General features: G+C 31.4%; 1 protein-coding gene across 1 annotated transcript in view; it reads right to left on the bottom strand.

The window, feature by feature from the left end:
* The window catches only part of LOC139510780 (dynein axonemal heavy chain 3-like), a 130,466-nt gene that overhangs the window by 85,171 nt on the left and 31,679 nt on the right, over positions 1-13,616 (bottom strand). Inside the window, exons 6-15 of the mRNA XM_071297313.1 lie at positions 8,532-8,786; positions 7,755-7,944; positions 6,957-7,095; positions 6,241-6,345; positions 5,286-5,416; positions 4,698-4,896; positions 3,128-3,334; positions 2,296-2,313; positions 995-1,248; positions 11-215 (exon numbers count right to left, since the gene is read on the bottom strand). Of these exons, the coding sequence (XP_071153414.1) occupies positions 11-215; positions 995-1,248; positions 2,296-2,313; positions 3,128-3,334; positions 4,698-4,896; positions 5,286-5,416; positions 6,241-6,345; positions 6,957-7,095; positions 7,755-7,944; positions 8,532-8,786 (1,703 nt within the window). The remainder of the gene's footprint in view (positions 1-10; positions 216-994; positions 1,249-2,295; positions 2,314-3,127; positions 3,335-4,697; positions 4,897-5,285; positions 5,417-6,240; positions 6,346-6,956; positions 7,096-7,754; positions 7,945-8,531; positions 8,787-13,616) is intronic.

The raw sequence follows: 13,616 nt of genomic DNA, 5'->3' as shown, positions 1-13,616 counted from the left end.
ATGTATTAACCTTGTTAATCTTTGTACAATCCAACAGAAATAAATGCATAGGTATCAAAACAGGAAGTGACGAGACTTGTGACTTTAATTTCTTCAGCTTTTCTATCTCTGACACATATTCTCTTAACGACTTGTCTCTCTGAATGAACCTCTGTACTTTGGTTTTAGAATCATCTGACACTAAATGCAGGTACGGTTTGTATGTTTCCTTGTATCTAAAAATAAAGATTTACATTTTTACATGCCATATTCAGACAAGAATTGAGAAAGATCAAACAATTCATCTACCATATTATGTATTAAGTTTTGAATTCTGTAAACCCACTAATTTTCACGAATGATTTATATTGTAACTTTTGCAAGCAGAAAAACAATGTGAATATGTAAAATTTAAATCTTTCCATCTTTAAATACTTTAAGTAAATTTGAAAATATGGAAATCAAATTGCTGCAAAGTTGAATAGAAAGGTTGAAATGTGAAATAATGTGTCAGCGAGAAATGTCAATTAACAGTTTGTCTTATATTCAATATTGTTTTTATCTTTTCTGAGTTTTGTGGTTCACTAGAAGTTGTCAAGTTTAAGGGGTTGTTTGTTTGAATACCTGTAAAAAAAAACTATTGCTTCAAGAATTTCTAAATTGAACATGTAATGCTTTTAGTTTTGATTGGTTGAAAATCGGCTTATATTTAGTGTTTCTTATCAATATTTGAAAGATTGTCTTGTTTTTTGTACTGTTTCTGTAAATTTCTTTTTTTTGTTGTTCATTTAGAGTTCTTCTTTCTCATGTAGTGTCCAACAATGTTCCTTTTATGGTAATTTTTCAGGTTTTTATTTTATTTGCCATGGTTGAACCAACAACCAATGGGAAGCATCAACAATCAGGGTCCTTTGATTTTAAACTTTAAATAAAGAGAAAGCATAATTTTATGGATTTACTAAAAGATGGTGCAACAATGTTTTTTTTTCAAATGGTTCTTTTACATTTTACTTACTTTTCTGGGCCAAAGCTATTTGCTGTTATCATTTTTTGTATCCTTTCTTTTGCAATATTGACTAATTCCTCGTCAACCCTGACAGTTCTAATATAACTTTCCTCCAGGTTCTCAGGAGTTTGGAACAATAAACTGTCTATACATGGTAACTTAGATACACTTATAACCATAGTGTCAATTATTAAACAGAAAAAGTCATAAATATCTGGGAAGGAGGGCAGAAACTGTAATCCCACTTTAACTGTATCTTCTATCTGTAAATACAGTGTATAATGTCAAAGATAAATAGTTATCAAAGGTACCAGGATTATAATTTAGTACGCCAGACGCGCATTTCGTCTACATAAGACTCATCAGTGACGCTCAAATCAAAATATTTATAAAACCAAACAAGTACAAAGTTGAAGAGCATTGAGGATCCAAAATTCCAAAAAGTTGGGCCAAATACGGCTAAGGTAATCTATGCCTGGGATAAGAAAATCCTTAGTTTTTTCGAAAAATTCAAAGTTTTGTAAACAGTTTTATAAAGTCAGATTAGCTGTAGATGGTATTCAATTGTTTGAGTATAGCATTCATGGTAAAGTATTGATAGTACGGTATATTCTAATGCAACATTGCTTGTAAAATTCATTTTTATTGGATAATGTCACCAATTTTCTTGGCATCAATTCACAATCTATGCTATGAAAATGTATGTGAAAAGCGCAGGCAACGTATGGCAGATTTTAAATGTACAATTTAACATTGTTTTCTGACAGTTTATAGTATAGAGATAACAATATTGTATTTTAAGCTCTGACGACATCAATTGGTGATTTGATGGTCACAAATATCCATACCCATTTACTGGCTCTGCTAACGTGTCACCAGTAAACTTATTTGCCACCATCAAATCACCAATTGATGCCATCGGAGCTTGAAGTACAATACAGTTATTTCCTAATTATTGGATTAAAAAAAGTATCATGAGCCACTTATGCAATTTACTGACTCAGTATAGATCCAAAGGGGTCACCATGTGACTGCGCTAAACCTAAAACAATGTCAAAAATTACCATAGGTGCGATAAATTCCAAAAATGCAATCAGGATTCAAAATGTGATTTTTACCAAGCCTATCCTGTTACAACAAACAAATAAACATTACATCAATTCCCATCTGCCAGTTGCTGAGTGTTCACAAAGATAAGTGATAAATACAATCCATTTCCATATTTTTTGTATAAAATTAACACTGATAGAATAGACTCTTTATTTTCTTTTATTCACACAAAAATCTTTTCCCCTGGTTACCATGCTTACCTTAACTACATCAAACTCCTAATATAAACAAATTAAATTATATTTTTCATTTATGGAGTAAGTTATATATTTTATAGTGATTACAAAATCAATGAAAAAAGCCTTCAGAAACATTTTATCCAAATTTAATGTTTAACCATTTTAAACAGAAAAGCAAATATAGTTAAGGACATAAAGATATCAAAAACCAAAATAAAATTATTTAAACCAGAAAGCAAGTATTTTTGCCACTAATTTTGGAAGTATAAATGGTCTATCATTAAATTTCTTTTAAGAAACACAACTATAAAAAATAATAATCATATACTGTTATAATTTGAAAGAAGCAGAGGGCTATTCCAGAAAAAAATGTATTGGGGGGTTGGAAGGCACATTATATTAATAATACATGGGTGATGGGTATCAGAGCAACTTTTCACACTATAATGCACTATAATTCTCAATTACAATTGTCTGGGTGGCGAGTGCTGACAAAAACTGCCTTCCAACCCCCCCCCCCCCCCCCAAATACATTTTTTTCTGGAATAGCCCAGACATAATTGAAGAGACAAACTTAATACTGATTTTCACTTTTAAACTGAAATGAAATACCCGGTATGTTTGAACAAAAGAGCACAAAACATTTAATGGACTATCATAAGTGATCATTCTGAAATGGAACTAACCCATTTTATTTACTTCACAATTTCTTTTTTAATAAAGCTAGGGTGAGGAGCACAAATTTGATGAAAACTTGACTTTATAGCTTATCAGTTTGTATATATAATCCAGTTTATCTTCTAATAACAATTTAATCAAAATACAGAAATTGTTAACCTTCACTTGAACCTACCATAAAGAAATGAACAACATGTGGTTTTAAGGGCAGTCCAAGATCTTTCATTATATTGTAGGCTCCCTCATAGCTATTTCCTGTGAAATATTCTTCAACCAGGTCTACTAGATCATAGATCGACTGCTCTACACAACTCCTGAGTAAGTTAGACATTAGAGATGACACACTCTCAAAGAAATGTTCCATCTTTTCTGTTCTCAGTTCCTACAAATACAAATAAAGTTTTCTAAAAAAAATACCTAGATTTTCAAATATATACATCCTCTCCAAAAGAGGCTTAAGTTTAATTTAAGGTCTTCTTAAACAATAGCAATCTAATGTACCAGGGTAATAACATTTTAAACAGACAGAAAATTTAAACTGACATACAGTTAGTTGCCAGCATTTTATTGTCTTGCTTAGTTTATTCGTTTGTATTACATCTTCTAAAAAATTTCAAACACTGTAACTAAAATTGGTAAATCTTTTAAATTTTCGTTAGAAAAACACTTCATTATAAATTCATTAAAAAAAATCTATAAATTGAGCAAGAAGGGTAAATTTTTGAAATAAAATGTTTAATTAAAGGGAGTTAATTTTAATTTAACTTGGTTATCAAGTTACAGTAAAACCTGTATAAACCGGCCGGCTACGAGACTATGAAAAAGGGCCGGTTTGGACAGTGAGCCGGTTTATTCAGGTTTCCGTTTCGACCGGAAGTTAATGACTTGTGACGTCCGACATTTTGCATATAAAAGTTTTCTTTGATTGTCAAGAATATCTGATCAATTAAAATACTTTCACTTCGTTTTCCATTGTTTGCATTTGCATCATAATGCTCGCGTTGTTTGGATTGTGAGACGAGAGTTTCGATTTACTTCCATGATCATTTATTTGAAATGTTGGAATGGCCGATTAAAAAGCCAGAATATTATCAAACGTAATTTCACCACTATCGAAACGTTGTCGTACAGTGTTCTATACCCATTGATTGTTGTCATCCGGGTGGTTTTTTTTTTATTATCAAGGTCATTTGTTTAGGGGTTCACAGCAGGAAACCCAGGGTTTCGACATCACGATGTTAATTTCTTATGCTGCGATTTAAATTTGTTTATCCAAGTTACAAAACGTAAGTTAAATCCGAGATATATTCGGTGTGTCTTGTCGTTTAATTGACACGTTTATAATGTTTTAATAAATAATACAGCTCACTACTGTACGATTGTAAGTTCACTTCACAGTTTAACACCTTACTAATTGATTATCCTGAAAGTCATATTGTATAAACAAATATGTTTTGATGGTATATCGATCATTGAAATTAATTAGACATACCGGTTTTGACAGGTAATAATTAATGTAATTAAGAGTATTGGGACTTCATAATTAGACCGGAATTCGGAATACACAGGGTCCGGTTTACAAAGGGTATTTTAACAAAGACTTTGAAGGGAAAAAAATGGGACTTTCATTTTCGGCCGGAATGTACAGGAAACCGGTTTATTCAGGGTCGGTTTAATCAGGTTTGACTGTATCTTTATTTTAAACAACTAATAGGAACTTTTATCCACACAAAATGACCTCTGACCTGATTGTCTTGTGGCATCCATTCTTCAATGGAATCTCTGAGAGTATCTATGGTATCACAGCATTCCCTTAACCACTCCTCCTCTAACCTCATAGCACCATGCTCACTTGATGTCTTCACATGTTTATAAAATACCTCCATGGTAACAGGCATTTTCTTTCTCAAATCCGGAATATTTATTAATCTAAAGTCACCATATCTGAAACAAAGAATTCATTTTCAATTGATGTATATCTAGTCAAATCATTTGTTTTTTCGTACGTCACATGGAATTGTAACATGCAGGCTTAAACATTGGCAATTCTAATGTCACAATGGCAATGCAATCTTAACAGCATAAAAATCCATGAGACAAGGATGATATTTATTTGTTTTAAAAAGTTTGCATGCTCTGATGTATTTACAACGTTTTTTTTTTCAGTTTTTCTAACACAAAATTTGTAATTGGGTTAATACTTAAACATACCTGAACCCTTCCTTGAAATGTGGACAGACATTCATGATAACTTTTCTATTGTTGTTTTTGTTAGTTTGTTGGGTTTCTATTTTTAAAATTATATTCCCCTAATCTTTATTACCCATACTTACTTTGTTTCAAAGTCGTACAGTATGGTGTACATGACAGGATGTGTGATATATACGTCTGTCGTCATAAACTCTCTCATCTCATTCACCATGTTATGCCAAGGGTATCTATGTCTTCCCGCTGAATTTGACTCCTAAAAATACAATAGAATATGTCATGTGACATGAAATAAAATACAATAGAATATGTCATGTGACATGAAATAAAATACAATAGAATATGTCATGTAACATGAATGTCTTAACCCTTTCCTCCATAATGACATTTTTTGACGCCACCCCCTTTACTCCATAATGACGCCTTTTGACCCTGTGTAGCACCTCAGTTGAAATGCTTAGACTACAAAATGTCTGTATCAGACTTAAAAAAGTTTGTATCCAATATGAAAAGAATATTTATGAGGATATCTGACTTGAATTTCATTGATGAAATATTCGTTTTTCACAATGCATTAATGCTTTAAACCTGATGATTTTTCTTATTGAAAAAAATCCTATGTGAATCAAGTATGTGAAGAAAAAAATCCATGGAGGAAAGGGTTAAGAATTATTCAGGTTATTGGTATTGGCATGCATGGTAATTATAAATATTTTTATTTTTATTTTCCAATAAGATCCAACATTTCTGTTCAATATCAAATTTTTGAAAGGACCATGCATATAATTAAATTCTATACATAGACCAACTAAGTGCTACTCATGTTCAGAATGTCCTCCTGTCCTATATCTGTTTCACTACTAACTGAAGCAGTGATTTTACCAACCCTCTTTTTTATCACAATGGAAAACTTGCCCAATTTTTCAAGCATGTTTTACAAGAAAGAATAATCTGTCTATAGTTACTTCAATCTAGTTCTAGTAAAATTTTAGAATATTAACTTTATAAACAACATATACCAAGTAACAGCAATAAATTACGTGACCACATATTCAAAATGTATGATTTATGTTGACATACCTTATATGGAACAGGAACCCCCAACCTCTCTTGTTCATCTTCATCCTGTAGAATGTAGTCCAGCATTCCTTTCTTTATTGCATATTTTCTATCATTTTTCATTTCCTATTATAAACACAATTCATATGTAAACGGTCATGATTATTGGCAACAGTTTTTGAACACTTGTATATTCACAGTGAACTCTAATTATCTCAAACAGACAAAATCTAATTAAAACGAAGGAATAGATCAAATACAAGCATAAAGGGCCCGAAAAAACCTAAAAGAAAGTGGCTTTCTTTCTCTTGTCAAAGGCCATGTACAAAATTGAATAAAAACTTCAAAAAGGAGATAAGTCATGCTAACTTTGGCTAATATTTTTGAACAAGTTAAGAATAACAAAAGAGTTAGACAATATGTATTTCATTTTACTTATGGTTTACAAATATATTACATGTTATTAAAGCATGAGGCATATTATCAAGCCATGAGACAGTTTCACTTTATTATAATGTGATATATTTCAGTAAATAATCTACCAGTAAATCAAGTCAGAGTTAAAATCAAATCATTCTAATTGATAAACTGCATTCTTTTAAATTTATTCTCTGGTAGAAATTAACTGTATATATTTTTTATGTTGCAAGGAGAAGCACTTTTCATTGTCTAGAAATATCTAAGGGGCATTGTGCTAATACAAAAGTATTATTTCTGTACTTTGTTATACAACTTACAATTATAAATTCTCTAGAAGCCTCAGGATTCTCTCTCCGCAATGATTGAGGAACAAATTTGAAAATGCCTTCTAATGTTTCTCTCTCCAATAGAGAAACCATATCATTGTCTATGGAGTCGTCTATCAGTTGGTAGTACCTAAAATTACATTGAAAATAGGTAAAACAATTTTTTTTCACTCAAACCAAAAAAGACAGATTTCTTTGTTTTTGCATATATTGCTTTTGGTTGTGATTATCAGATATATCTTTTGGCCTTTGTCGGTCTTAAAATTGAGAATGGAAAATGTATGTTTTTTAATTTTAGTTCATTTATTTGTTTTGGAGTTTAATATGAAGTCCATTTTTGTCCTTATTACACATGTTAATTTAGGGGCCAGCTTAGGAGCACCTCCAGTGCAAAGTTTTCTCTCTCAGTTGAAGACCCATTATTGGCTTTAGGTTGTTATCTGCAGTTTAGTCAGATGTTGGTTTCTTTGGCATATTTCGTATTTCCATTCTCATTTCTACTTTTTTCATCTTTTTTATCAGATACTACAGCCTTAGCATTTGTACATAATGAGCAAACACCTGTCTTCTTTATTCTGCCTTATTCCGTACATATGACAATAAACTGTCTAAAATTGTTTTGTTTTAATGTCAAGATACTTTAAAATTGTCCGGAACTATAAGATATTTGAAATTAAGGTAAAAACAAACAATCATCAAGAAATCATTACCAAATCCACAGTATATAACATGATCCTTAAATTATATGGTTTTGTTTCACAAGGTTACTAAAATATGCAAATATTCTACCTTTGTCTATCCTCCTCATTAGGAGTGGGTGGTCTAGAAAGGCCATGTGTTGAGAAGTAGAATGGTGGAAACTCTACATTCAGTATATCTTTGCTGTAGTCATCATGTAATTCATAAAAATCATTCTTTGTGTCAACTGTCTCTTCTTCATTTTCTTCTGGTTCCTCCTCCTTCTTTTCTTCATGGTCACCTGTAAAAATCAAAATTATGAAAATAATAAACAAAAATGTGTCCCAAGTACACGGATGCCCCATCTGTATTATCATTTTCTCTGTTCAGTGGACCGTGAAAATGGGGTAAAAACTCTATAATAAAATTAGAAAGATCACATCATAAGGAACATGTATACTTAGTTTCAAGTTGATTGGACTTCAACCTCATCACAAACTACCTCGACCAAAAACTTTAACCAAAACTTTAACCTGAAGCGGGACGAACGGACGCACAGACCAGAAAACATAATGCCCATAAATGGGGGTTAAAAAAAATTCCAACAATGGTTAACTGTACAATATAGTAAGTTATAATCTCTAAAGAAGACTATAAAATGTTCTAATAGGAAATTTTTTATTTTTTTTGCAGGTGCTGATCCAAGATATGAGTTAAGTTGGCACTGTTGGAAAATTTTTGTTCAGGAAATTAACCAAGGAGTTCTGCATTAAATGCTATTTGTCATTTTGTAAATTACTGCAGATAGTTTTCACTCAAACCATAGTGTTGATAGCCAGATCAGTGCATTGGATGTGCAAAATTTTCCCTTCTAAGAACAATAATTACCATGCTCTGAAGGTCTCTCTGAGATGGTGTCCATGTCTGGTATATAGAAACCTGAAGGTGGTTTACCACTGTCCACACTACTAACATGACTGTAGAAAGCTGAAGGTGGTTTACCACTGTCCACACTACTAACATGACTGTAGAAAGCTGAAGGTGGTTTGCCACTGTCCACACTACTAACATGACTGTATACAGCTGATTTGGCCAAGTCATCATACCCATTATGTCCAATCGAGTAGTCCCCATTACTTATACCTGAAATAAAAAATATGTTTGAGTACTGTAATTGATAGTTCTGTGAAACCACAAAAGCAGGATACTGTCAAAATCTTCAAGAGAACCTGATGTTAAGATATGGTTTCTTATCCAGAACACTTAATATCACTGACTTGTGAAGCAGAAGTTGGTTATACATGTACTACAAGATAAAATTGAGAATGGAAATGGGGAATGTGTCAAAGAGACAACAACCCAACCATAGAGCAGATAACAGCAGAGCATCTAATATCACTGACATGTGAAACAGGACAACATTCCAAGATGAGGGGTCAGTTGAAGCTATTGGCTTTTTTAAGGACCTGAAGATAAATGCATAAAGGTATAAAGATATAAAGATAAAAAGGTATAAAGGAGATGGTCTTACTACAAGTGCATATAATACCATGTGGATTTGGATACATTTAAAGAGTACCTAATATCATCAAAATGATAAGTAGGATATGGCTACAATTCTATAGCACCTGATATCACTGACATGTGAAGCAGGACCCTTCAATGGCACCTTATATCAATTGGTTTTTTTTCATAGAGTAAAGGTATAAATCCTTTAAAAGTGCCTTACTTGCTCATGTGAGTTGGTTATCTACAATTAGATTTTGATTTCATTATACATGTATAAATAAAGTATATTTTGTTTCGCTTCACCTACTTGCTACTTTTTTAAAGTGTTATTTTAATACATTTAATGTGTTAATACTTTGATGAACTTGTCTCTGAATTAACAAGTAATCCCATATAATACTGTTATAGTCAATCACCTAAATCTGTACAAATATTTTAAAGTTCATTAAATCCATTTAGCCTAATACCACCAAATATAATTCATTTATTGTGTGAAATTTAAAAAGACAATCGGTACTTTCATGTTTAATACTTCACAGTTTATTTTGGATGCATTCCAGTTTAATATGTAATATAAATATGTATTGAGGATATTATTTATTCCAATCCTATTTTCAATTACCCTTTTCGTTCATTGTCCTTTGGCATTATTTAACTAAATAATGAACCTGCATATTTATCCATAAACTCGTTGAACGCATGTCCAACATTTTTATATTCTACTCCGAACTAGAACAATGAGAATCTTCTATGCTTTGTTTTTAGCTTGACCTATCAATAATCTTCTAGTACATGTACATTTTTTCTTTTAGTATATCATTTCATTCGTATATGTGTAATTACACCAAATCATAGTAATTCACATCTGGTTGCATACAAAAAAGATTAGAAAAAAATAATCCCTGAATTTGACAGTTGAAATTTCCTACATTTCAAAGCAGTCAAAAAAATCTGTGTCATAGACATATATCTTGAGTGTTTCAAAGCACCATTTATTTTTATTTGGTGTTTCTATATTATATTTTGGAAACTTGAGGTTTCATGATTACTAAATAAAATTGAGAATGGAAATGGGGAATGTGCCAAAGAGACAACAACCCGACCATAGAAAAAAACAACAGCAGAAGGTCACCAACAGGTCTTCAATGTAGCGAGAAATTCACGCACCCGGAGGCGTCCTTCAACTGGCCCCGAAACAATTATATACTAGTTCAGTGATAATGAACGCCATACTAATTTCCAAATTGTACACAGGTTAAATAAGGCAGAAATTTGAATGGTTAACTTCCCCAGTATGATGGTTATTTTCTTATATGCAATGAAACATTGTGTGAAATTTTTTCCATAGTACTTGACAGGATAAAACTTTACTCATGCCAAAGTATTTTTTTTATTTGAAACAAAGATGAATTCTGCACAATTCTTTGAAAAGTGCAAATTTTACAATACTAATAGGGAAAATCAATGGTGGTATTACACCTATAGATCAAACACTATATTACCTGTAAGTATATTACCAATCACCTATTCCTGATAGATTTTGACAGAAATTGCACATAATTACATGTTCTAGGTATATTACTACCATTTAAATTATTTACTTGGTAATCTTGAGAAGGAAAATTACTATTTTCACACGAATATGATATTTGTTTACTAATGATTATTTCAAGCTGAAATGAAATAATTCAAAAGCTATTACTCAACATTTCTAAAAATACCCCAAATGTAAAAATAAATAAGTTCCAACAAATAAAGTGTTAATGACTTTTTTTGAAGCAATTTAAATAACTTTAATGTGATTCTGATTCATATTAATGAAATGCAGATTAGCTTGAGACATATTTTTACCCTATGAATGTGTCTTCCTGTTGCCACTAATGACTTGGAGGTCCCATACCCACCCAAGAAAGTTAACATAGAGGTATTAGAAGTAGAGTTTGTCTTGACACTAATGACTTGGAGGTCCCACACCCACCCAAGAAAATAAAGTTAATATAGAGGTATTAGAAGTACAGTTTGTAGCTTACAATGGTAGTAAGTCATTACCAATTCAATCAATACACTCTAATGAACAGCTTACAATCGTAGTAAGTCGTTACCAATTCAATCAATACACTCTAATGAATCTTGGATTGTTGACTCCCAGTTTCCAACATTTATACTTTCAGTTGAAAATATACTTATATAAAAAAGAAGATGTGGTATGATTGCCAAATGAGACAACTATCCACAAAAGACCAAAATGACACAGACATTAACAACTATAGGTCACCGTACAGCCTTCAACAATGAGCAAAGCCCATACCGCATAGTCAACTATAAAAGGCCCAGATAAGACAATGTAAAACAATTCTAATGAGAAAACTAACAGCCTTATTTATGTAAAAAAATTAACGAAAAACAAATATTTAACACATAAACAAACTACAACCACTGAATTACAGGCTCCTGACTTGGGACAGGCACATACATAAATAATGTGGCGGGGTTAAACATGTTATGACTTTAAAAATATTTGCAGGATTATCTTGCTACGCTGAAACCCCATTTGTGGCTGTTATCAGCTCTTTGGTCAAGCTGTTGTCTTTTTGGCATATTCCCCATTACCATTCTCAATTTTATTTCAAATTTAGTTATAAAATTTATAGAAAGAATTGACATAACAATTTGTTTTTTCAAGTATAGACAATATTTTCATCATATGTAGCCTAACATTTAATTATTGTCATCAATTTAATGTTATTCTCAGTGGAAAGTTAAAACTAGAAATATTTTTCTCTTCAATCTTCCTTGAATATTTATAATATTCTAAAGTGTTTGTCAGATAGGTATAAGTGCTTACCGTGCATGACATAATATTCATTTTTTAATTTAACTTTATCAAGTGAAATAAATATTGAAATACAAGAAATATTTTGAGTAAATATTTATTTTATTGTAATATCATATGTATTTTTTGTTTAATTTTCTATATCATAAATTACTTTTTAAAAAAATAAGGAAAACTTTACAGTTTTATGCATAGCAACATGGACCCACCTTATTTAGCTTTAACATGATGACACTAAACATTATGAACTTTCTAAAAGTACAATTGCATTAAACAAAGACTAAAAACAAACAGAATTCATGTTGTACACTTGAGAAGATATATATGTTACTCAGGACTAGAAATTGTATGAGATAATTAAGAGCACCTGTTGAAATCATCCTAGTAACATCACACAAACAGGCAATAAAAAGACTTACAAGCCGGTAGTATAACAGATATTTATCAAAATAAATTTTACATATATGTTGAATTTCTTAACCTTTTGTCAATTAGTTAAAAGTGTTTATGTTTATGACACCTATGCAAACAGACTTTTAAAACAAATGATCCCTTAACAACACCTTATTCATATCGTAGACGACTGACGATTCAATCATTTTTATTGTTCGTGGATACCAATTTTCAACATTGAGGATATATTTTATTTTCATGAATATTGGCTTTCAATTTTTTGCCAAAGTCTGCTACAGGGGAATAGATAATTTCTACTTTGTTGAAATTTGAAATAAGTGTTTAACCTTGGTCTATGTGCAGATTGGAAAAAGGACACAGATGGATTCATGACAAAATTGTGTTTTGGTGAGGGTGATGTGTTTGAAAATCTTACTTTACTGAACATTCTTGCTTCTTACAATTATCTCAATTTATAATGAACTTGGCCCATTAGTTACAGAGGAAAATATTTTGTTAAAATTTACAAAAATTTACAAAATTTACAAAAATTTACAAAATTTACAAACATTTACAAAAATTTACAAAATTTACAAAACTTTACAAAATTTACAAAATTATTAAAAATTTACTATAAAGGGCAATAACTCCTTAAGGGGTCAACTGACCTTTTTGGCCATGCTGACTTATTTGTGGATCTTACTTTGCTGAACACTATTGCTGTTTACAGTTTATCTCTATCTATAATAATATTCAAGATAATAACCAAAAACAGCAAAATTTCCTCAAAAATTTCCAATTCAGGGGCAGCAATCCAACAACAAGTTGTCAGATTCATCTGAAAATTTCAGGGCAGATAGATCTTGACTTGCAAAAACAATGTAACTCCATGTCTGAATTGCTCTTAAAAACGATATAATTTCCTCAAAATTGCCAATTCAGGGGCAGCAACCCAACAACCGGTTTGTCTGAAAATTTCAGGGCAGATGGATCTTTACCTGATAAACAATTTTGCCGCGAGTCAGATTTGCTCTAAATGCTTTGGTTTCAGAGTTATAAGCCAAAATCTACATTTTACCCCTATGTTCTATTTTTAGCCATGGCTACATTTTACCCCTATGTTCTATTTTTAGCCATGGCAGCCATCTTGGTTGGTTTGCCGGGTCACGCCACACATTTAAACTAGATTCCCCAATGATGATAGTGGCCAAGTTTAGTTTAATTTGGCCCAGAAGTTT

This window comes from Mytilus edulis, chromosome 1, assembly GCF_963676685.1.
Source record: "Mytilus edulis chromosome 1, xbMytEdul2.2, whole genome shotgun sequence".
Classification (NCBI taxonomy): Eukaryota; Metazoa; Mollusca; class Bivalvia; order Mytilida; family Mytilidae; genus Mytilus; species Mytilus edulis.
The sequence above is the reverse complement of the archived record's forward strand: the minus strand, read 5'-3'. Positions and strand labels throughout refer to the sequence as shown.